The sequence below is a fragment of the Camponotus floridanus genome, unplaced genomic scaffold (genome assembly GCF_003227725.1).
Source record: "Camponotus floridanus strain SB8 unplaced genomic scaffold, Cflo_v7.5 scaffold243, whole genome shotgun sequence".
Lineage (NCBI taxonomy): Eukaryota > Metazoa > Arthropoda > Insecta > Hymenoptera > Formicidae > Camponotus > Camponotus floridanus.
Window position 1 is genome coordinate 124,352 of NW_020229374.1, and position 23,666 is coordinate 148,017.

The following is a 23,666-nucleotide window of genomic DNA, read 5'->3' on the forward strand; positions in this document are numbered from 1 at the left end:
TGCTTAATAAAAGTTTATCGCATTACTATTATTAAGAAAAGATCTTCCTTTTTTTTTAATAACGGTTCTTTTCGGCTCTATCACTGCTATTAATAAGAGTTCTCTATTAATAAATAATCCACAAAAATGTTTTTATTGCTTAAGAATAATGGTTGAAATATTTTATCATTATGTATCTTTTTAGCCCAAGTAGCAAACACATGTTATTTTGACGTTTCAAACTAGTCATTTTTGATTATATGTCGTCAAAATGATTGATTTATTACATGACTTCATATTGACGTCTTAATATAACATTATTTTGACGTCATATTTCGGTCATGGACTGACAATTATTTTATTATTAATGTGATTAGTTAGTATATCGATCCTATAAATAAATTTTTTTTAATTTTTTATATAACATGACTTTCGCGATCAGACTTTAACAATTTTTCTTTCGATGCATATGTTCATCTGTGCTGATTCATGTTGCTTAATCACTCAAGCGTTCGCTAAATTAATGCACAGTGAAAATATTTGCTATATCAGTCGAGTAATTAAATGCCAAAAAATATACATATTTTTTATAATACAGTTGATTGGCAAAATATATTTTTATAAAATGCAGACAACGGAAGACATTATTTGTTGAAATTTTACACGATGTTTACACGATGTATGTTACATCCAGACTCTTGAAAGGTCGGGCCATATAGAAAGACTTAAAAAGACAGAAATGATTATTTCTCTAAAAAAGAATTTTAAAATTTAGTATTAATAATGTCATATAGTTACTTAATCTTTTATATGATTTCTATTTAGTGTTTAAGATACTTATTTAATATAAAAATTATAAATGCAAAGATTATAATTATAAATGCTGTTTTTAAAAGATATTGTTTCTTCTATAAAAAGATTAGAATTTTTTGTTATTCAACAAATTAAAAGATATTTATATAAAGTTATAAAGAATTTTAATAGATTTGAAAGTAAACAACAAAACAAAATTTTATTTAATGAAAATAAAGTTTATAATTTTTTTCATTTTCCTATATATTCTTCGCACTGATAAATAGGCAATATTTATAAACTATTATTTTTTAATATTTATAGAATTCTTAATAATGTTTACAGAATATTAAATATTTATGATTATATTTATAATATTAAATATTAATATTTTTTTAAGATTCATATAATATTACAATAACATTAAATAATATTATTTCTTTAATATTTATAATATTATCAAGAGTGGACATATAATCATCTATTAATATTTTATAATTGTTATATAAATATTATAAAATGTTATATTTAATATTCTAAGAATATTTCTAACATATTACTTAATATTAAATAATATCACGCGCTTATAAAGTTATGACCTGTCACTTTTAATTTTACGAAAATCTTATAATGATTATTTGCAGATGTAACTTTTTTTCCTTTCAAATCGAAATACAATTGAACAAAAAATGTAAAAAGAGAATGGTACATTTTCTAGAGGTAATACAGTTACGACTTATATATAGGTAATACAGTTTTACAACTTCAATTATCAATGTCCCCCCTCCTATCACTTTGGTCAGCGCGAAAAGAATAGGAAATGAAAGTTTATATAATGAGAAAAGTGCGTAAACGATGAACACGAAAACGTAATGCAGATTATGTATCTTTAATTGACGCATATTATTAATTACATAACACAGAAAATTTTAATTTTGCAATTTCTGAATATACAATTTAAGTTTGATTGATACAACGTTAATCAAACACTGTATTATCAATGTCAGTCAAATTTTTCGCTTTTTTTTATTATCACAATTTTGAAATCTAATAATTTGAAAATATATTTAAAGATATATTCAAATTACCTGTAAGATATTGTGTGAATATTATCCTTATATTATCTTTATCGTATCCTTAATGTCAAGATAATTTTTCACAGGATAATGTTGCTATATATTCTGACATATTCTTATAAGAATCACATCACATGTACATTTGTACATATGTATTTTCCATTTAGATTTTATTAAATTTATTTATTTGATACAACTAATTTTTATATTAAACTGTTAATTATAAATTGATTCTTACTCTTATCAACATTTGTAATTAAGAAAGCTATATCAACTTCATTGATTTATTAGCTAATAATATAATAGTATGATATAAAGGATACTTTAAGAGTAAGAATGACCAAATAAGTAACGTCTCTCATAAGAATTTTTCTGTTTAGCGACATTTTAACTTTTCTAAATACATTTTTTAATAACTTTTAAAAATAATATAAAATTTGTTTTTAGAATAAAATGTATTATACACACAAAATTTTGTTCCCAGGTAGCACGTTCGTTTCATTATACGTTTCTTAACGTATCCAATGTTTTTTAATCGTAAAGCATTAATAAAAAACGTTTTTATAGAAACATTTTTAAAATTATAATTAAGGAAACGTATTTTCCACATTTCTATAGACAAAATAAGAATTAATTTTTCAAATTAATTTTAAATTAATCATTTCCTATTTATTTTCACAAAAATTATCATGTCATCCATCGCGTCGATCGTAATATATTATGATTGTTTCCCAAAACAGTTCAATTTAAATTAAAAATATAACTTCAATGCAGTCACGAATTGATATATTTCTATTTCTCCACATCTCCACATCTCCATTTCTCCATATCTCAATTTCTCCATTTCTCCATTTCTCCACATCTCTATATCTCCAACTCTCCATTTCTCTACATCTCCATATCTGTAAACATGTTCGCATGCATCCTTTCCTATTTATTTTCATAAAAATTATCATGACAGCCATCGCGTCAATCGTAATATATTATTGCTTCCCAGAACAGTTCAATTTAAAGTAAAAATATAACATCAATGCAGTCTCGAATTGACATATCTCCACTTCTCCATTTCTCAATTTTTCCACATCTCCATTTCTCCTTTTCTCCATTTCTCCATTTCTCCACATCTCCATATCTGTAAACATAGTCGTATGCATCTTTTCCTATTTATTTTCATAAAAATTATCATGACAGCCATCGCGTCGATCGTAATATATTATGATTGTTTCCCAAAACAGTTCAATTTAAATTAAAAATATAACTTCAATTCAAATTAAAAATATAAAATAAAATATAACATGTTATTTCTTAAACATTAATAATTATACAATTTCTTTAATATTTCTGAAGATAATTTTGATGATTTAAATTTCACTTTTAAAACATTTTTATTCTTAAAACATGTTATATTTACTTTTACAACGTTTTTAAAAATAAATTCAACTTAATTAAAATAATTTTAATTAGGATTATTGGAATATTAAAAGTAAGAATGAATCTTACTTAACAGCCCTAACAATCCTACTATTAAACGATTTTTTTAGGATAATTTTAATTGCTCTAACAATCCTACTATAAAAGAATTCGAATGATCTTAGAGCCCTATCAACCCTAATATCAAGAAGAATTCTAATGATTTTTACTTAATAGCCTTAACAATCCTACTTCCTAATTAACTAATATTATTTAAAATTTGAGGAACCTATCTCTAATCATCACCTCACTATGTATATATATTTTAGTCACGTGCCCTAACCGCGTGCCCTAACAGCGTGCCCTAAGAACGTGCCCTAACAGCGTGCCCTAACCGCGTACCCTAATCGCATATCCTAACCGTACTTCAGGTCAGTTGAACCTACTTTTCGTTTGATCACTTTCTTTCTCGATCTCTAATCAAAGATCGAAGAAGGGGATAATTACTCCTTTGTTTACCGGATAATTACCGGCAAAAAAACGTGAAATATTTACGCTCATTTAGTAACGATCGTTTGATTTCACGATCGCTCGTTAAATACTGAATATAACTTTATTTTAACTGAAATAAAGCCAAATTACTACAAATTTCTATAAATTATATTTTATAATAAAGTATATAATTAATGTGTGTATATTTATCATATTACAAATTATTTAATTAATTAATCATTTGGCTTTATATTAAGTTAAAGTAAAGTTTAAAGACAATATTTACAAACAAATTCTACGATGGATGAGCTATGAGCAATTAGATAAGTGCATATTATAAGAATAAATTAGCATCAAAAATTGATAAAATTGATAATTGTTAATGCGTGTTCTCTATTTAATAAATTAGATAAAAAACCTTTACAAAAAAATCTTTTTTTGATCTCTTCTCTTTTTAATTAATATTTCAATATATTTTCGCAATAGATGCAAAGCATCTATTAATTTAATTTAATAATATAAGCATTAATTTAATTTAATAAAATGATCATCTGTTAATTTAATTTAATAATATCTAATTAATTTAATTTAATTATTTTATTTAATTTATTTGATTTAATCCATCCTAGCTCTTCCATTTTAAGGCAACGGATTTATCTACAATCTACAATCTACATCTACATCTGTAATCTCTACGAATCCGTTACCTTAAAGTTAAATAGAAGTTTTTTTCACTCACCGGCACTGATGCGCAACAGCGGAATTGTTGTTATCGAAGCTGGTTATCTGTAATATACAAATATAAAATTCATTTATAATAACGCTCACAAAATGCAATTAATATTTAAAAAAATTTTTATTGCGTGAAATTTTATACCCGATGTGTAAAATAATAAGCAGATAACCACGTATAAAAAATTTTTATAAATTTTTGAAATTGTATTTTAAATAGAAAATTTTATATGATTTTTATAAAAATCTTTCTCTTTGATTCATTTAAATAATAAAATCGAATTATTGTTTGTTCATAACAAGTTAACGATTTATAACAATTAATATACAAATAACAGATATTCACCATTGCTCCGCCGATGTAAAATGCCTCTCCCAGGCCTCCTCCTCCTCTCATGTTGTTGGCGCGTGATACTTTTAACGACACTTCCGCACTCGCGAGCGATATTTTTATATCGTTATTTTCGTTATTTTACGCGCGATACTGAACGGCACTCCCGCACTATTTCGATGCGATTAAAAATTTTATATTTGATCGCGCGATGTATAAACTTAATATGTGTATACCTTTAACGGCACTCCCGGTTTCGGTACGAGCGAAAATCTCATTTCACTTTCAAGAATTACAACGCGAAAACGCGACGCGTGGACGAAGCGCTTGCCGTCCGCGGCATGTTAACGGCACCGACGACGCGAAAAGGTACTTAGCTTCCCATTCAGGCAACTTAAAATTTATCATAAATTGAAAAATTTAAGATAAATCTCAAGACACCGTCCAGATGTACTAAGTCCTCCCACCGCGACAAGGTGTACCCCATGGGAGGGTTATATTATATTATATATAATTTTATATATAATATAATATATTGTCACGGGGTGATTTCCGCGAGATTCGTCGATAGATAACGGGATCGGAAATCCGAGTTCGAGGTTTTGCAAATGAGCGAGAGCGTGTGTCAGAAATAAAATAGACAAGTTTATTGTGTGTCTGAGATACAGTGTGTATGCATGTGCGCGTGGTTGTGTGTATGTGTGCGCGTGTAGCTATGTGAGAATGTGTGTAATTATGTGTGAGCGCGATGTTCGGCGCGAGACGCTAAGTCTTTATTTTATGCAATTTTATTCGAGTCGTAGATGCATGTCGTAGCGTGCCGCGATAAGGAGCTAGGATTTATTAAAACTGATATGATCGTATACAATGGTGTGTATCGCGGATATAAGATATTTCAGATCGTAACAATACTTTTAAATGGTATATACGGCGCGTGTTGTGTTTCTGGCGCGGTCAATGACCGTTGACGCGGCGAGTATCGTTTTTATGTACGCACGCCGGGAAAGCCGTGTTTTTTAATAAATTTCTTTCTGGCTGGTGTTAGGAACGCGCGCTATATTTCGCAGAATTCTAATAAACGCGTGGTATTTAAATAATCAATCCCTTGCAAGATGGATTTTCGGGAACGAAGTGCCGACGAGAGCGACTCGTCCGAGGTAGCTCTCTTCTTTACCTCGTGAAAGATGCACTTGCGTTTAGCGATCGGATCTTAGACCGGTAGTCGAGATCTCTCGACGGAATCGGAGTTCACTCGGATTTCTGTTCTACGATCGGTTTTATAAAGATCGGATGGAAGTGATCTGACTTTGTGGATCGAGAGCACTCGATGGAGGAAAAGTTCACTCTACCTCCTTTCTGAAAGCGAGATTTTAATTTCGGAGCGGTCTAGGTTTCGGAGCTGCTTCTCTTTCGAGAGCGGATTGGAAAAGGGTGATTATTATGTCGAACGGGCCCTTTTTATACCAGCTTAATTGCTCGCGTCGGCGCGCGGCGGTATTACCCCTTCCGAACGGGTTACGGAAAGCGATACGGTCGGAGGCCCGCTCGAAGGGGTTCGGAATGCGCGCCGAGCGCGGGTTTTTCGCCGGTCGCCGGATCGGGGCCCGTCGGCAACGCTCGGCGGTATTCGGATTGTTCTTTAATAGTTAAAAATGTGGGCGCACCGCACCCCTGCCTCTGTCCGGCGGATGTTCTGCCGGGCGGCAGCTTCCGGCGGATCGCATGCCGGGTATACGATGCATTTAAGGAGGTGCACGGGGTGCATCGTTACATCATAATTAATTTTGTAATATACTATATAAATTTTAATTCACAAATATAAAAGATAAATAAAAATATAAAAGATAAGAGAAAATCTATTATATAAAGCAATGTTCAAAATAATTATTAGAGAAAGAATTTGATAATAGGTGGAACGTCACATCATTACCTCACTGCTCGAAGGCCATTGAAGGAATGATCGTAGGTTATAAACATTACCGGTACTGTTTATATCGCCAAGATTGACTATGTAGAGAGAGAATTTGATAATATATGAAACGTCACTACTTTATTGTTCAAGATTACTGTGCGAATGATCATAAGTCATAAAATATTGTTGAAATATTCTATGAATGATTGTCGATTAAGAAAATTTAAAGCATTGGTCGAAATTTATTTAATTTCAATAAGTATCATTAAATAAATTATTATAATAAGCATCAATAATCCAAAGATCATAATAAAATTAATTTCTTTATCCCCTTTTATGTTCTCTTTTTCAATTTTCATTCGCAGTAATTAATGATTGTGATTCGATAAAGATTTATCGTTGATACATTTTTATGACGTTTATCATAAGTTAATTTATTTTTAATTATTGGTAATTATATCAAATTATGATTCGATACTAATCGTAATCGTGTTTAGAAAAAAAATTCGACAATATGCGAAGCGTTTCGCACTATTTTATCGCTCGAGTGTCACCATGCGAATGATAATAAAACCGTAACATATTAATAATAGTGCGCTATTGTTTATGTTGTCAAAGTCAAACACCGTGTTATTGATAATTCGTTGCCGAAATATTTTACGTACTATGACATATACTGTTATACATGAAAATATTAAATTGTACAAGTTTTATAATTTATAGATTAATTATTAACGATTATTTATTAAACAATTAATTAACATACGAAGCATTTCCCATCATTACTTTACTGCTCGAATGTCACCGAACAAATGATAGCAAAACCGTAACATACAAACATTAACATACTATTGTTTGCGTCATCAAAATCAAATATAATGTTATTGATAATTCGTTGTCAAAATATTTTATATACTATAAACAATTATAAAACAATTTATACACTCCTCACAACAATTAGAGGATCACTTAAATTTCCTTAAAAAATTGACAAAATTCAGTCAGCTGTAACTTCGTTAAAAGTGAACCAAATTTAAATTTAAAAAAAGGATTTTAAAGCTTGAAATCTCTACTTTCGAAAACTCATTACTTCTTTTAAGTTTCTGTAAGTTTGGTAATTTTTACATGTAGAAAACTGCGAACTGGACAAAATTATAAATTTTCTTCTCATTTTGCGGACCTGCTACGTGTGTAAAAAAAATCTACGAAATTTTTCATCTTTCTAGTGTGAAAACTTAAAGTTCTTTTAACAAAATCGTTTTTTAAAAATGTTTTTACGATTTTTTATTACTGAGTTATCGCCGATTAAAAGAAAAATGAGCAAGTTGACTTTAATCGTCCATAACTCTGTTAAAAATAATCGTACCGCAATTTTAAAAAAAGATTATTAAAGCTGAAACTTTGATCTGAAATCTTGATCGTGCATTAAAGGTTGACATATGTCATGTTGTCATTTAATCATGATACTCAGTCAGAAGTTGGCTATATCGCAGGGTCGAAAATGAAATGGTGGACGTCGCCCGCGATATTTCAAGCCGGAAAATCTCGTATAATATGTAAAATATTTACATTAAATCATACATCGTTATATTCGTTTCAAACAGCGCTACAACTTTTATTATATCAAAATATCTACATTATTATAAAAAATTATACATATCTCCGTTCTTTAACACAGATAAATTTTGTAATCAACTACTATACTCACAATAAAGTTCAGTTAAAGCCATTTAATTTCATATATATTTGTTATGATCTATCTCTTTTAGTTTAAAAGATAAAAGGGGGTGGCCATTTCTAGGTGGGACACCCTGTATATATAATTATCATAATATAAAATTGTTAATTGTATTTTATGTTTAATTTAATTAAATATATAATTAATTACATAATTAATCATATGATTTATAGTTTTTATATAAATTTCTTTTTATATAAATTTGATGCTACAGTTTAAATTATAATTTAAAAGAAATGGCTAAAGAGTGATGGCAAATTTAGTCCATTTTTTGGACCTCAAATTTCGAACTTTTTTTCATGCCAAATAGTACTATTAGATGAAACATTAATCTCAGTAAAATTTCAAGATGAGCATAGGCACGATTCTGGAGATACAAGGGGGTGAAAGTGATGATTTCCAGTCAGGGTATATCGCATAAGGAAAAATACGTGGCTGAAGTTCATGTAATATTGAGGATATATTCTATCGAATGGATTCATTGTTTAGAGAATGAACGATCTACTATTCACCGCTATGGGGGGAGGCGTGCTTTATAAAGCACCCTGAAAGATAGAGTCTCGCTACATGACGCATTGACAAGTTCTCTCGCAGTTGAAATACTGTACTATCACATGAAGTATATTCCAAGAATCTATCTATATACTATTCTAATGCATTCTATTCTATTCTTGCTTGTTTGTTTTCCATTTTTTTGTTTGTACTTCAACTCCATCTATTTCGGGGAATTTTCATGCTAGACGAAAACTAAGGTCATATTTCAATCCGGCATAAAAATCCATAAGAAATGGTATGTTTCACTTCGTTATATATATTTTATTCCTTGGTATGGATACTTAAAGAGTTTCGTGTACCTTCATGGATTATGGAGAAATCATCACTTTCAACCCTTTATATCTCCGGAACCGCGCTTATGCTCATCTTAAAATTTCTCTGAAATTAATGTTCCATCATACAGTACTATTTGACATAAAAAAAAGTTTGAAATTCGAGGTCCAAAAAATGGGCTAAAAAACAGGTCTTTTTGCCATCACTCTTTGATTACTTTTGAAAGATAAGTGTATATATAAATTGGAAATATATCTTAAATATTTAATGACATTGAAGGTAAAAAATATTGGAAATGGTAATGATAAAGATGATAAAATATGAAAGAAACGGTATAAGTTTAAATTAAAATAAAATTAATTTAATTTAAATAAAAATAGTAATTATAGTAGCATAAGGTATTACTTACTTGTCTTTTATATATATACGAATATATATACTCTGCCAAAATATCTCTTCAGTAATCATGTCTTCTAATATGCGCAATACAGTGGATACTACAATTATATAATTTATATCAGAATATGAATAAGATAATAATTATAGTAAATAAGAATTAATAATTTTGGTAAAATTGCATAAAACGTTACACATCACCGATTTATCATTATTTGAATATGTTATAGAGGAAGTTGTCCTGAGTAATTCCGCGCAAAAAAGTAAATGAGAAACGACATTGATTTAAAAGATATAACAAGTTAAAGTTTAACAATTTTAATACTTTTCTTAAGCAAACTGATATTAAGCACAATTAATTTGCAATTAACAATTACGTATTTTTTCTTAAAAACTATGTTCTTTCTTTACACTATGTTCTTTCTTAAAAACTATGTTCTTTCTTTACACTATGTTCTTTCAACTATGTTCTTTCTTTTCTTAAAAACTATGTTCTTTCTTTACACCAATTGATTCGTCTCATTATTTAGTACACAAAAGTATATTAAGGTAAGATAATCGAAAAATGAATATTTTACTAGATATTTTATAGCTTATGTAAAATTAACATAAAGTACTTTTTCATTGAGTGAAAAGTACTTAATGAAAAAGTACTTTATTATAACGTTTTGAAAAGCTCTCGAGGTAATCTACAAGAATATGTAATAAAAAAATAAAGATTTTTATGTAAAAAAGTATTAATGACCTCGACCTGACTTTGACGAGGTCAAGTCCATATTTTCATCATATGTACTCCTTCAAGGTATGCAACTTTCGTTCGAAAAATTTTTCAATAAAATCATCGGCGAAATAATCGACTGTATCATTCTTAAAAAGAAACATCCTGTATATGTAATATATTTTATATATAATTTTATATACTACAGCTTCATTATGTATGTATATATGTGTGCATGTGTATAATGAAAAAATTATACAGGGTGTTAGGAACATTTTTGCAGTCCCGAAGTGTGAAGGTAGATTAGCTCAAATTAAAAAGGAAGGTACTATACTAGAGCTCGGCAAGAACTGCACATTTCGGCCGATTTTCAGCTGGCTCCGCCTAGCGCGTCCTCCCTTACTTTGCCGTCCCGCGCAAAGCCTACGAGCCGCTCAGCGCTCAGGAGCGGGCGTATGGCAATAACTTTCCACGTCACCCATGAGGTACTATTATTGACGCGTTTTTTTTTAAAGTGATATCCCCAGTAAGCCTAATCCACTGATGACTAAAATGACCTTTTCATTAATTGCATAAGACGATAAAGTTTATCACATCTTATGCGACTTGCTACATGCCGTATGCAAATAGATGTTCCTAATCTCGCTTGTAAAAAATCCCGAAAGTCATAAATATTCATCATATCAATTATTATTTATAATTCCGTGCAATTAGTTAAAAAGTCAGTGGATTAGGCCTACGCGCTAGGCGGAGCCAGCTGAAAATCGACCGAAATGTGCAGTTCTTGCCGAGCTCTGTACTATACTATTTTGCAATATTAGCAATAATTAACGAAAAATTAATTAAAGAAGATCGGCCAATGCGCATGGCTAGAAGTGCGTGGCGGTGAAGGCGATCTCACTGTAACATAATAACGGCGCGCGGCGAAACAGTGATTGGGGGGGGAGGGGGGAACGATGAGTGTGTAGGCGCGCGGCGAAGGCTCTTCCTCTCTCCAATCACTGCTGTTTCTGACATCCTGTATATAAAATTAAAATTTTTATCAGTTATTCTATTTGTTTTTAAGCCTTTATTTTCAAAAATTTACTCATAATCAATTTTTATTTATATAATCATACCTTTAATGTAACTGTAATGTTCAAAAGAAATGTTGAATGATGTATTATAAAGTGATGTATTATATTCAGTATCGAAATGAAGGGATTCGTGTTGAATTTGTACCACAAACAAGTCCATCATCCGGGTACTTGGGAGAGTCTATAGAAAATAGTTTAAATGTATTTACTTAATTAATATTAGATTTAACACACAATAGCAATATGCATTAGATCTGTTACTTTCTACGTGTACGTAAAAAAATCTATTACACTCTTAATAGAATAAATGATTTAAAAATATAATATATTAATAACAAAAATGATTACCCGACATATAACTTAAAATTAATATTTTTAGAATTATTAAAATATATTATATAACAAAATTATCTTATTACACAAATTCTACATGTATACATATATTATGTGTAATCTGAATGATAATTTTTCTTTTTTAATTTTAAATATATAATTTTATAAATTATATATATATATATATAAAATTATATTATATTATATATATATTATATATATATATATAATAATTTATATATAATAATTTTATATATAATAATGATAATTTTTCTTTTTTATATACAGGATGTTCGTCAATTTTCGACCTTAACAAAATAAAGAAGTAGATTGGCTCAAATTAAAAAGGAATGACCTGTATTGTTTTGGGATTGTCGCAATAACGAAATATTAAATAAAGAAAATCGGCCAATCTGCGTGAGTACAAGAGCGCGGCGACGAGACCTCGTCCCACTGTAATCCGATACTACGAGCGTGGCGAAGCGGTGGGCGGGTTGCTTTCCGAGACATGATGGTGGTTTACAATATCAAGAGACACGGTAGTGTCTTGTGCTAAGTCCCGCGTAACCCAGCTAACAAGGTAACGTCAAAATGACGTGCATTTTTCAGCCCGCAAACGTTATTAGTAACATGAATTGGACGTCATTTCGACGTACCTATAACGTCATTATGTCACAGTCTATTGACGTCATTTTTGCAACGTCATATGACGTCGACAAGTTACGTAAAAATGACGTTTTTTAGACGTCTTAGGAACGTTTTTTAAACGTTTTATTAACGTCAGTTTGATGAAATAAATGAAAACACAATATATATTTTGTTTCAATATATTTTATATTATTCATACAAAAGAAATACACAATAGTAAATATATTATTTGTTTTACAAAATTAAAACATAGTTTTTTAACTATAAAATAGAAATGATTTCTAATAATGATTTGTATGTAATAAAGGAAAAGAAACATATTTCTTTTTATAAGAAAAAACTAAACACTTAGCATCTATATCATTTAATTGCCATATTTTTAAATCAGATAGTTGTTCAACAACAAAAATATTAATATTTAATTCTTCTGAATGAAATGGATAGTTATATAATGAACTATATTTAGTAAACATTTTTCCTACTACGATAGTTCCTTCATGTTTTAATTTAATAAAATTATGTATTTAAACAACATTTGATTTAATGAGGCAATAACAGTCAGCTTTAGAATAAATTTTTAATATAAAATCTTTAAAATTAACTTTTTTGTAGCAGAAAATGATGTTAATATATTTAGTATTGGTCCAACGCAATGTTCTCTTTCTAATGTAGGATATATTTGTGTATTATTTTTTTTGTCTCCCAATAAATCATATTCTGCAATTCTATTACAAAGTTGTACTAATGGTTCTTTAGGAGATTTTACAAGTCGCGATAACTGTCCTAGAAAATTTTCGAAGGGAAAAGCAGAAAAGTTATCAAGTTGTCCGTATTTTTTTACATCAGTTGGTAAATGTATGAGAGAGTGAACATTGTATACCATAAATTCAGGATTGTATAAATGTTCACAATGTTTTACAAAAGTCTTCAGCATTTTAGAAATTAATTCACAACCGTGATTTGATATGTGTTTGTCAGAACACAAAATAACTATAGAGAAATGAAAAAGTAGAAAATGTTCGTAAAATGAAACATTTAAAGTTTCTACAAGCACAACTGGCCCTAAATATAATAAAAAAGAACGAAATTCAGTAGCCTTAAAACGCGCAATTTCACTTAGTGGCCTAGGTTTTCTATTTATTTCTTGCGGAAAATATTTTTTTAATGCAACCATTTTTTCAGAAATGGTATTTATTTCGCGACTTGATAATCGTAGATGTAAATCTCCACTCATCCAACAAGTTAAAAGTTTGCGAGTTACCCCTAAGCATACATTATGCATGTAATCTATTGGAAAGCAAGTAACAAATCCAATATTTAATTTTAATAAAGGTGTATCGCTTAAATGATGCTTTTCATCACGTTTACATCGAAATGATTCATCTGTTCTTAGCTTTTCGTCTACATTTTTTAGTATTACCTTTCCTTTCATAGCTGTATTGAGAATTTTCGTTTTACTTTCTTTACATAATAATCACCACGCACAATACATTTTTCACAAGAAAAGTAACCGCCGTGTGATTTTACACATTTCAAATACGATCGCGCAGGGGCATCGCAAACAAATGAATAAATCTGTACTTTATAATGTTTTTCTGCTAATTGAAAGCCATTAGTAAGCAAAGCGACAATTCAATTATAAAATCATCCAAGAAATCAGATAATGGTTGTGATTTCGATATTCCACAAAAAATTCTAATCACAAATGGTTTCCGAACAGAATTTTGCACCATTCCTAAAATTGGCCACAAATTTATACTAGAACTTTTAAATAAGCAGAGTCCATCTACATTAATAATAAGTTTAATAATATTTTCCGAAAAATTAGAGTTTTTAAAAAGATGTGTCTTTAACGCATTTTCAATGCCAAGATAAATGAATTGTCCATTTTTCAATTCTTTGATATTAAATTTCAATGACGAAGTCTTCAAAAGCGTTCTAACATCAAGAGGCAGTTCTGGATGAAATGAATGTAAAATACGAAGTAATGAACTAATTGATGCATGAGAAACATTCGAGTTTGTCAATGCCCACATTTTTATAGCATCTACAATTGAACTACAGTTGTTAGATTCTTGTATTGTATGTGTATTTTGCATAGATTCTGTATCATTACTTATTTCTTCAATACAATCAGAAGATGTATTAAAACAATAACTGTCAACATCACTTGTCGATAAATCTATGTCAGTATAGTCAACCATGATTGGAGATTTACATGTAGGAAGATTATCAAATTGCGTGAATGATTCTTTTAATGTTTCTGCTACTATTTCTTCCCGCATTTTACTTTTAGTGTTTGAATTTAAATGTAAAATAATTTCATTAACTTCTTTTTCTGCCCCTCGATATAAATGTCTGTTAATAACAAATTTTTTACTTTTACGATTGCACGTATTATATGCAGACATAATGATAAAAATAAAATAATTCTATAAAAAAATTATATAATAAAATAATAACAAATAAAAAAGAAAATTATTAGCGTAATTGCACGAATAAAGAATGTTTCTTTACTGATTATTTTGTTTTTTTAACTCCAATGTAAGACGTTGAGGGGAATGATTCAACCAGTTTTTAATGCAAACAGTTACATCATCTTCTGATGTTTGTGGTATTGCAATTTGAACTGCTCCCTAAATTAAAATGTTAAATAATAAAACTGTAATAAAAAAATTAAAAAGCAAAATAAGAAAGTAAAAGAAACTTACTAATTACTGCTCTATTCAAATTTATTGTTGAAAATGCTTTCTTTTGGTTTTTGCTACCAAGAAAACTGTAGCGAGATGCCACTTCATTAGTAAGAATCTTTCTTAAAATAGCGTTTGTTTTTGAAGTAACATCATGGCCTCCTAATGTTGACAAATATGATATCTACAAATATAATTATTTATGTAATCTTTATAAAGACACTTATATTTTAAAAACACTTGAAAAGCATACCAATTCAGAAAAATTCTCGTTGTCATTTATATGATCATGAAGAAGAGTCACTTCTTCAAAATTTTTCAATGGTAGTTGTACAGGTAAATTTAGCTCTTGAAAATTTGGGCCCTGAGAACGTTCCTTATTTTTTAATATTTTAAGAATTTCTTCGTTTTGTTGTATTATTTGTCGATTCTATTGGTTAACGAAAACAAGTGCTTTCAAAAGAACTGTGGTATTATTTATAACGTTTGAAACTTTCTGTAAATAAATAAAATAAATAAATTATGAAATACGATTGTGTATGGGTGTGTGTGTGTATGCGTATGTAAATAAATTTTATGTAGGAAAAGTGATGTATTACCATTTTCGAGCTCTTTTTCTGTATTTGTTGTTACTTCCTGAATGAGATTTACGGGAGTAGATGTTTCTTTGAAATGTGTCTGACAATGAGATAATGATGATGAATGTGCACTTACTGCTTTAACTATATTGGATTTATTATATAAAGTATTCTTCACAATTTGAGGAGGCCTAGGAGGTATCTTTTTATTGATAGTTGCATGTGATGTCAATTCTTCATTAGAAGATTCATGATGTTGTTATATACTTTTTTGGTTTTGTTCTATTCCTTTTTCCAATAATATTTTCATTGTTATCTGTCGCGATATCAGATGTCATATTTTTGCAACTTTTTTTTGCTTTTTCAAAATTGTCTGAAAATATATAAGAAATTAAAAATTTTATAACCTATAATTTTTAAACAGAATGTTATATTGTTCTTACCAGTTGTAAAAAGAACTTTTTTTATTTTATACATTTGCCAGTTTTCCGTCGGTGTTTCCTTCTTTTTTAATAATTTATTAAAATTGTCCTGTGTTTTAAGGTGGCCAAAGTACTTCTTGTTTTCGTGGTGTAAGCCACTGTGAAAGAACAATAGCCAAACTTCCATCATCATCTGCTTCTGTACAAAATTCTACTCCTACGAATGCCATCTATGTATCAACAATTATAAAGACTGCATTTTACAATATTAATTAAATTTTTTTTAATGAGTTATAAATGTAGATATTGTAAAGCATTTATAATCTCTGTTTCACAATATAACCTCACATGTTTAATTCATACGTATATCTATACAAAATAATACAAAAATATATTTTTATTTTACCTTATTGATGTTGAAATACACTTTACTAATGTACAAACTTAAACTTTAGCACAATTTAAACTTCTGCTCTCTTACTTAAATTTACTAAAAAATAACTTCAAGCACATGATACATGTGGTTTCTGCCTGCACGGGATACGGAAAACGGAAACGCTTGCCGCTTGCAGCGCTGCAAGAAGTGACGCGGTAGCTAATAAATCATGTCCTTATTAAAAGCTTTTATCAAAAAGCGGTATGTTGATTAGTTACCGTGTTATTCTTGCCGCGCAGCACCAAGGTAGCAAAATTAGTTTTGACGTCAATTTTACATCAAATTACGTAAAAATGACTATAATTTATAGTTTTTTGTTAATTGTTTTTATAGTTTATAATAGCTTATAATAACTTAGAAATTAAAATTATCATCAAAATATATAACGCGCGAACAATGCCATGTCATTATTTGGGCATACAAAATACATTTATATATTCGACATTAATGTTATGTCTTTTCGATGTAACAGTAATGACGTACTATTTTAAAATCACGTCAAAATAACGTACCATTTAAGTCACATGACGTTATCGTGATCAAAATTACGTATTTTTCACGTCATTTTGACGTTGTCTTGTTAGCTGGGAAGCAACAAGATACTCCGTGTATATTTACGCGAGTCAGATAGTTGGAGATTATTCGAAATTATCATATTGAAATAATCGCTGAACGGATCGAGTTCTTACTAGGCTTAATTGATAGCTTGAGCTTGATTTATATCAGAAAAGTGTCTTTATTTTTGCTCTACGTGCATCGTGAACAGCAATATTATGATCCAAAGTCGAAATATGAAAAATTTTCATTAAGAAACGTCTCCTTGGTCAACGCTCAAGTCCCCAATGCGCAAGCGTACAAAGTTGTACGTTTGACGCATTCGACGTAAGATTGCGCTAGCGGCGTTCCGTGATGTTAAGACTACTATATATACAGGGTTCTAGACCACCCGTACAGCCCTTTTCTTTCAAAAACTAAGCATTTTAAAGAAAAACGTTTTCGATAAAAATTGTATGGTTTTGAGGGTTAATCGTTAAAGTCAATTGTTCCGAAGAAAAAATATGTAATTTGCAATTAACAATTACATATTTTTTCTTAAAAACAACTGTGTGGTTTTTTTACACTAATTGATTCCTCTCATTATTTTGTACATAAAAGTATTAAGGTAAGATAATCAAAAAATAAATATTTTATAGTTTATGTAAAATTAAGATATTATTTTAAGCCCTATAAATCGAAAAGTACTCAATGAAAAAATACTTTATTATAGTATTTTGGAAAGCTCTCGACATAAGCTATAAGAATATGCAATAAAAAGTTGGTAGTTCCATTTAAGAAATTAAAGGTGTCCTTGACCTGACCTTAACTATGCCATCCAAGGTCAAACCAATGACATCATCTTATGTTCCCCTTAAAACTATACAATTTTTCTTGAAAACGTTTTTCTCTAAAATGCTTAGTTTTTGAAAGAAAAGGGGTGTACGGTTTCTAATGACATATAGATTTGTAGTTATTTTTGCAATAAGAATAGCAAAGAAGTTTGAAGGATCTGAATATCTATATAGTAAGCAAAGAGGACCGTCTAATTTTAATGAAATATGACGGGGGTGATGGCGGATTCTTTGCTTATTTATTTAAAAATGTTTAACATATAGTACAAAAAAGAGTGATATCCCTAAAAAATTATCCTTTTACAAAAAAGATAAAAAAAGGTGCTAAGTCCGCGTAAAAATAGTATATATATTTGCAAAATAGTGTATTATTAACTGTAAAAAACTACTGTATTGTATATCCTACAAAAATAATGATATCAAAAAAATTGCGCTAAGGGAAAATAAAAACTTTTAAAAATACTTTAACCAAAAAAAGTTATACAAAATAGTTGTTTTAATTTTCTACATTATATCCTAGAAAAATAATGATATCCAAAAATTACGCTAATTGAAAATAAAAACTTAAAATATTTTAACTAAAAAAAATTGTACAAAATAATTGTTTTAATTTCCTACAAATAATATTAAAAAGTTGCACCAACTGAATAAAAATTTTTACTATAAAATAGACATATTTCTTTTTTATTTTCAATATTAAAAGAAAAATGATATTAAATGAATTGTAATATATCTATTATAAAAAATCGTTGAAAATATGAACAATCATATACATTGCAATAATCATGTGCATATATCCTGAAAAGTTTAATTAAAAAAAAAAAGAAAATGATAATACAAAATACAAAATTAAAAATTAGAAATTAATAAATAAAAAATAAAAATTTATATAAAAATTAAAAATTAATACATATAAAAAAATTTTAGTTAAAAAACTTAGCGCTGCTACGCTGAACAATGTGTTAATGAAATTAGCAGCGCTAAATTTCTTTTAATATTGAAAATAAAAAAGAAATATGTCTATTTTATAGTAAAAATTTTTATTTAGTTGGCGCAACTTTTTAATATTATATGTAGGAAATTAAAACAATTATTTTGTAGAATTTTTTTTAGTTAAAATATTTTAAGTTTTTATTTTCAATTAGCGTAATTTTTGAATATCATTATTTTTCTAGGATATAATATAGAAATTTAAAACAACTATTTTGTATAACTTTTTTTGGTTAAAGTATTTTTATAAGTTTTTATTTTCACTTAGCGCAATTTTTTTGATATCATTATTTTTGTAGGATATACAATACAGTAGTTTTTTACAATTAATAATACACTATTTTGCAAATACATATACTGTTTTTTACGCGGACTTAGCACCTTTTTTTACCTTTTTTTAAAATGGTAATTTTATAGGGATGATAAATAACAGAAGAGATATGTCGATTTAACATATGGAAACTATTATAGAGAGAAAAATAACACAATTTTATTTATCTGTTCATTTTAATATATAACATATTTCATCAAAAATTCGTACATTTACATATTAATTGTGTTGTTTTAACTCTTAGAAATGGTGAATATTAACTCAATGCAGAAATGTCAAAATAACGCAACGATAATATGTCATATTAACATAAGAGTATGTTAAAAATTTAACACAAAAATTTTTACACGAGAAAATTTTAACAGAAATACAAAATGTATTTTACCGTGAGGATTTTAAGGATTTTGCACCGAATTAACATATGTTCTTATGAGAAATGTATAATCATCGTCGATTCAAATGACAAAACACATAGATATAATATTCAGAATTTGTTTAAAATTTGCAAAAGTTTAGATACAGAGGAAATATTTGGTCGAATAATATTATACAAGTACTAATTGGTTAAAAAGATATTAAATATAGTTCAATAAAGTTAATCATGTATCTGTCATGTTTGCAACATATATATTTTTAGTCACGTTTGCAACAATCGGTTAAAGCTTTAATCGATAGATGTGACTAATTTATAAACAGTAAAGTGAGTCAAATGATATATAAATATACACATAAGCAAAGTCGCAGACATTTTTGTTATGATAGAAAACTATGTTAAATTTTTGACAAGTTGTTTACAATATTTAAATAAATTTCCGGTAAACGTTCAGTATCCGTTTGCAAATTTAAACCATTTTTTTGCCTTTTTATATATAGCATTTCAGAAATCAATCTTTAACTCAAAAATTCCCGATCTAAAATCTATACATCTTCCCAATTAAAGGCATGATCTTCTGATTTCTTTAATTTTTATTCATGATTTTTATCTAATAATTTCTTTAATTTTTATTTCTTTTTGACTCTATGTTCAGTTTATATTAATTTAAAAATATTTTTAAAAAATTTTTTTAAATTGGACATTATTTATTTCCATTATGTTTATATTAGTTTATATTATCCATTTATCTTGTTCCATTTTTTTACATAGGCATCGTCAAGATAATGAGATACCGAGACATTTAGTATTACTTTGGACGGCATCCTATCTCATTGATCCAGATATATAACACCACACATTGTTATATTTTTATCACATCATAACATTTGCGCTGAAGATGACCCAAAAATAGGGTCAAAACGTCTATCTCTTTTTTATTTTCATTCTTATTTTTATTTATATCATGCTTTTTTATTGTATAATAAATAAATAAATGTGTCATAACATCGACACTCGACTCGTACTGCTATTGAAACTAATTTGATAGTTCATTTATACAACTGCATACTTTTGTAATCATCAATATAATTTAAATATATAGTAAAACATTAAATATAAAGATAAAATATAAATACTTATTCTGAATGATGTAAAAATTCATACATGATAACTGTTATAAATTCAAAAATAATTATATTATTACATTTATATATTTACAACTAATGATAGAGGATATTACTTGCGTTTCCTCCTTCACTTATAAATTTTACAATCAGTTTATAATTATTGGTTATATATAATGTCGAAAATTAATGTTGTATTTCCATGTTGAAAAAAATATTGTTTATACATATATAATCGCAATTATTAGATTTCGCTTCCATTACTCAAAAAACACAAATTAAATATTATTATATTACGTTGTTTACAATTATAAAAACGAATGAGATAGTTTTTAATAATCAAAATTTTATGGAAGATAAGATTAAAAAATTTCTTTTATCTTTATTGATAAATCTAATATTAAGATTAAACCTGAACATAACAAAATCAATTTAGAAATATTCTAGAAATATTTTTTCTACAATAAGATTTATTGAATCGTTTGGAAAATAAGATAAATATTAATTTAATTATTTCTAAATAGTATCGACTGGACTCAGTAAGGCATCTTCCATGTTCTTTCTTAATGCTATAATATTTTCCAGACAAAATTTAAAATTTGGTCTAGCATCCGCTGCAGTCCAGCAACGTAGCATCAACTGGTACAATGATGACGGACAGTTAAGAGTAATCGGCAACCTGCCTCCAGCACGTACATGATATATCACTTCTTTATCATTCTTGTCCATATAAGGTTTCTCATCCAACGATGTAATTTCCCACATTAATACCCCAAATGACCAAACATCGCTTTGAGAAGTAAATATTTCAATCATCAAAGATTCGGGTGCCATCCAGCGAATAGGAAACCAATGTTCTCCTTTCTAAAACATGATTTAAACAAAAATTTAATGTTCTGATTCAAGTTGTTCATTTTTAGAATATGTGCAAAATGAAAAAAACGTTAATTTATCTCTTGCTTTATATAAATAAAAATTATTTATATTCTATATTACTTAAAGAAACAATGCACGATACTATTATGATAAAAAAATGGAAAGTATTTTCAAAAGAATTAATTTTTTAATCATTAACTTTTTTTCAAATTTTTTATAACTGTATACCATGCGATAATAATTATCCTTGTAGATATCTCTAGCTAATCCAAAATCTCCAATTTTTATGACACGATTCTCTCGATTTCTCGAAGATACTAAACAATTGCAACACGCTAGATCTCTATGTACGAAACGCAACTTTTCCAAGTAGCAACAACCTCGCGCAACATCTTCGCACATGGCGAGCAAATCCTGCAAACACAGAGCAGGCGAATCTGACGCTTCCAAATTTCGACAATCTCTCAAATATTTTAACAGATTACCAGTTTCCATCAATTCCAACACTAGTAAAGGAGAATCCCCATCTAAACAAACGGCTAACAATCTTAATACATGTTTGTGTCGAAAATGATTCATAAGCCTGGCTTCCTTTAACAAATTCTTTTTCTCATGGGAAGAAGCATCTTTCCGAAGCGTTTTTATTGCAACGGATATCTGTGTGCCCGACCTTTCTAAGTTTTTCACCTTTCCTTGAAACACCTGCGAAATATTTCACACAAATTTACATACGTACTTTATTAGAAAATGTATATAGTTTAATGTCAAGTAATATTATATTTTACTTTATATTAAATAATTAAAAAATGTATAATAAAGTGCATGTTTGTTGTCTCATCTAAATTTTATATTTCATATAATCTATTATAAAAATTTATGTAATTTATATTTTTATAAGAAAATACAAATCTGTTTTGTTGATCCAGAAATTCATTTGAAACACTGCTTGCGAAAAAATTAATTTTTACCATTCCGAATGCGCCGCTACCAATAAGTTTTGTAAATGTAATTTGTTTACGTGCGATTTTAGTTATCGCACATTCATCTGGATTACAATGTAACATAGAACTGTAAATCGTATTGAATTCAGTGTATTGGCAAGGTTCATGTAGAATAGCCAATTCCATATCGGTCATTGATAAAGACAAAAATTGTTCGTTATTAGCTCTGTGTTGACGATACACTGTTATAAAATTTCGACTTAATTATGTAATAATATGTATTATAAAATCTACTGTTTTTTAGTAAATTTATTCGTTTAGTTTTATATAAGTAAATTATTATTTTTAATAAATGTTTAGATATTATATCAGATATATATATATACAGGGTGACCCATTTTAACTTAGGCAGCCAAATAACTCGAAAAATAAGCACACTACGAAAAAATGGTTACAATCAAAATTTCGTCATTTCGAGGGGAACGTACAATGACGTTAAAATCAGCCCCCCCCACCCCTCCCCCTGGGCGGTGAGGGGGGGCAAGTTTGAAATCTTAAATGGAACCCCCTATTTTTCATTGCATATTCTTGTAGCTTATCTCGAGAGCTTTCCAAAACACTATAATTAAGTACCTTTTTATTAAGTACTTTTTGAGTTATAAGGCTTAAAATAATTTCTTAATTTTACATAAACCATAAAATATCTAGTAAACCATTCATTTTTCGATTATCTTACCTTCATACTTTTATGTACAAAATAATGAGAGGAATCAATTGGTGTAAAGAAAACATATAGTTGTTTTTAAGAAAAAATATGGAATTGTTAATTGCAAATTACATATTTTTTCTTAGGACAACTATGTGTTTTCTTTACACCAATTGATTCCTTCATTATTTGTACTTAAAAGTATGAAGGTAAGATAATCGAAAAATGAATGGTTTACTAGATATTTTATGGTTTATGTAAAATTAAGAAATTATTTCAAGCCTTATAACTCAAAAAAGTACTTAATAAAAAGGTACTTAATTATAGTGTTTTGGAAAGCTCTCGAGATA

The 23,666-nt window shown here is 28.3% G+C and overlaps 1 protein-coding gene across 1 annotated transcript; it reads right to left on the minus strand.

Moving 5' to 3' along the window:
• Nucleotides 1-21,300: 21,300 nt before the first annotated feature.
• Nucleotides 21,301-22,766, minus strand: LOC112638091 (proto-oncogene tyrosine-protein kinase ROS-like). The gene is made up of 4 exons (XM_025409136.1): nt 22,638-22,766; nt 22,155-22,371; nt 21,898-22,083; nt 21,301-21,657 (listed from the first exon to the last, which is right to left on the minus strand). Exons 3-4 carry the CDS (start codon nt 22,069-22,071, stop codon nt 21,310-21,312), a joined length of 522 nt encoding a protein of 173 aa, XP_025264921.1. The 5' UTR covers nt 22,072-22,083; nt 22,155-22,371; nt 22,638-22,766; the 3' UTR covers nt 21,301-21,309.
• Between the last annotated feature and the right edge of the window lie 900 nt (nt 22,767-23,666).

What these genes read in the sequence shown, in the direction of transcription:
- LOC112638091 (XM_025409136.1), bottom strand. Translation starts at nt 22,071, where the DNA reads ATGTGCGAAGATGTTGCGCGAGGTTGTTGCTACTTGGAAAAGTTGCGT. An exon ending in AGGATAATTATTATCGCATG is followed by an intron (nt 21,658 to 21,897) that starts GTATACAGTTAT and finishes ATCATGTTTTAG; the next exon opens with AAAGGAGAACATTGGTTTCC.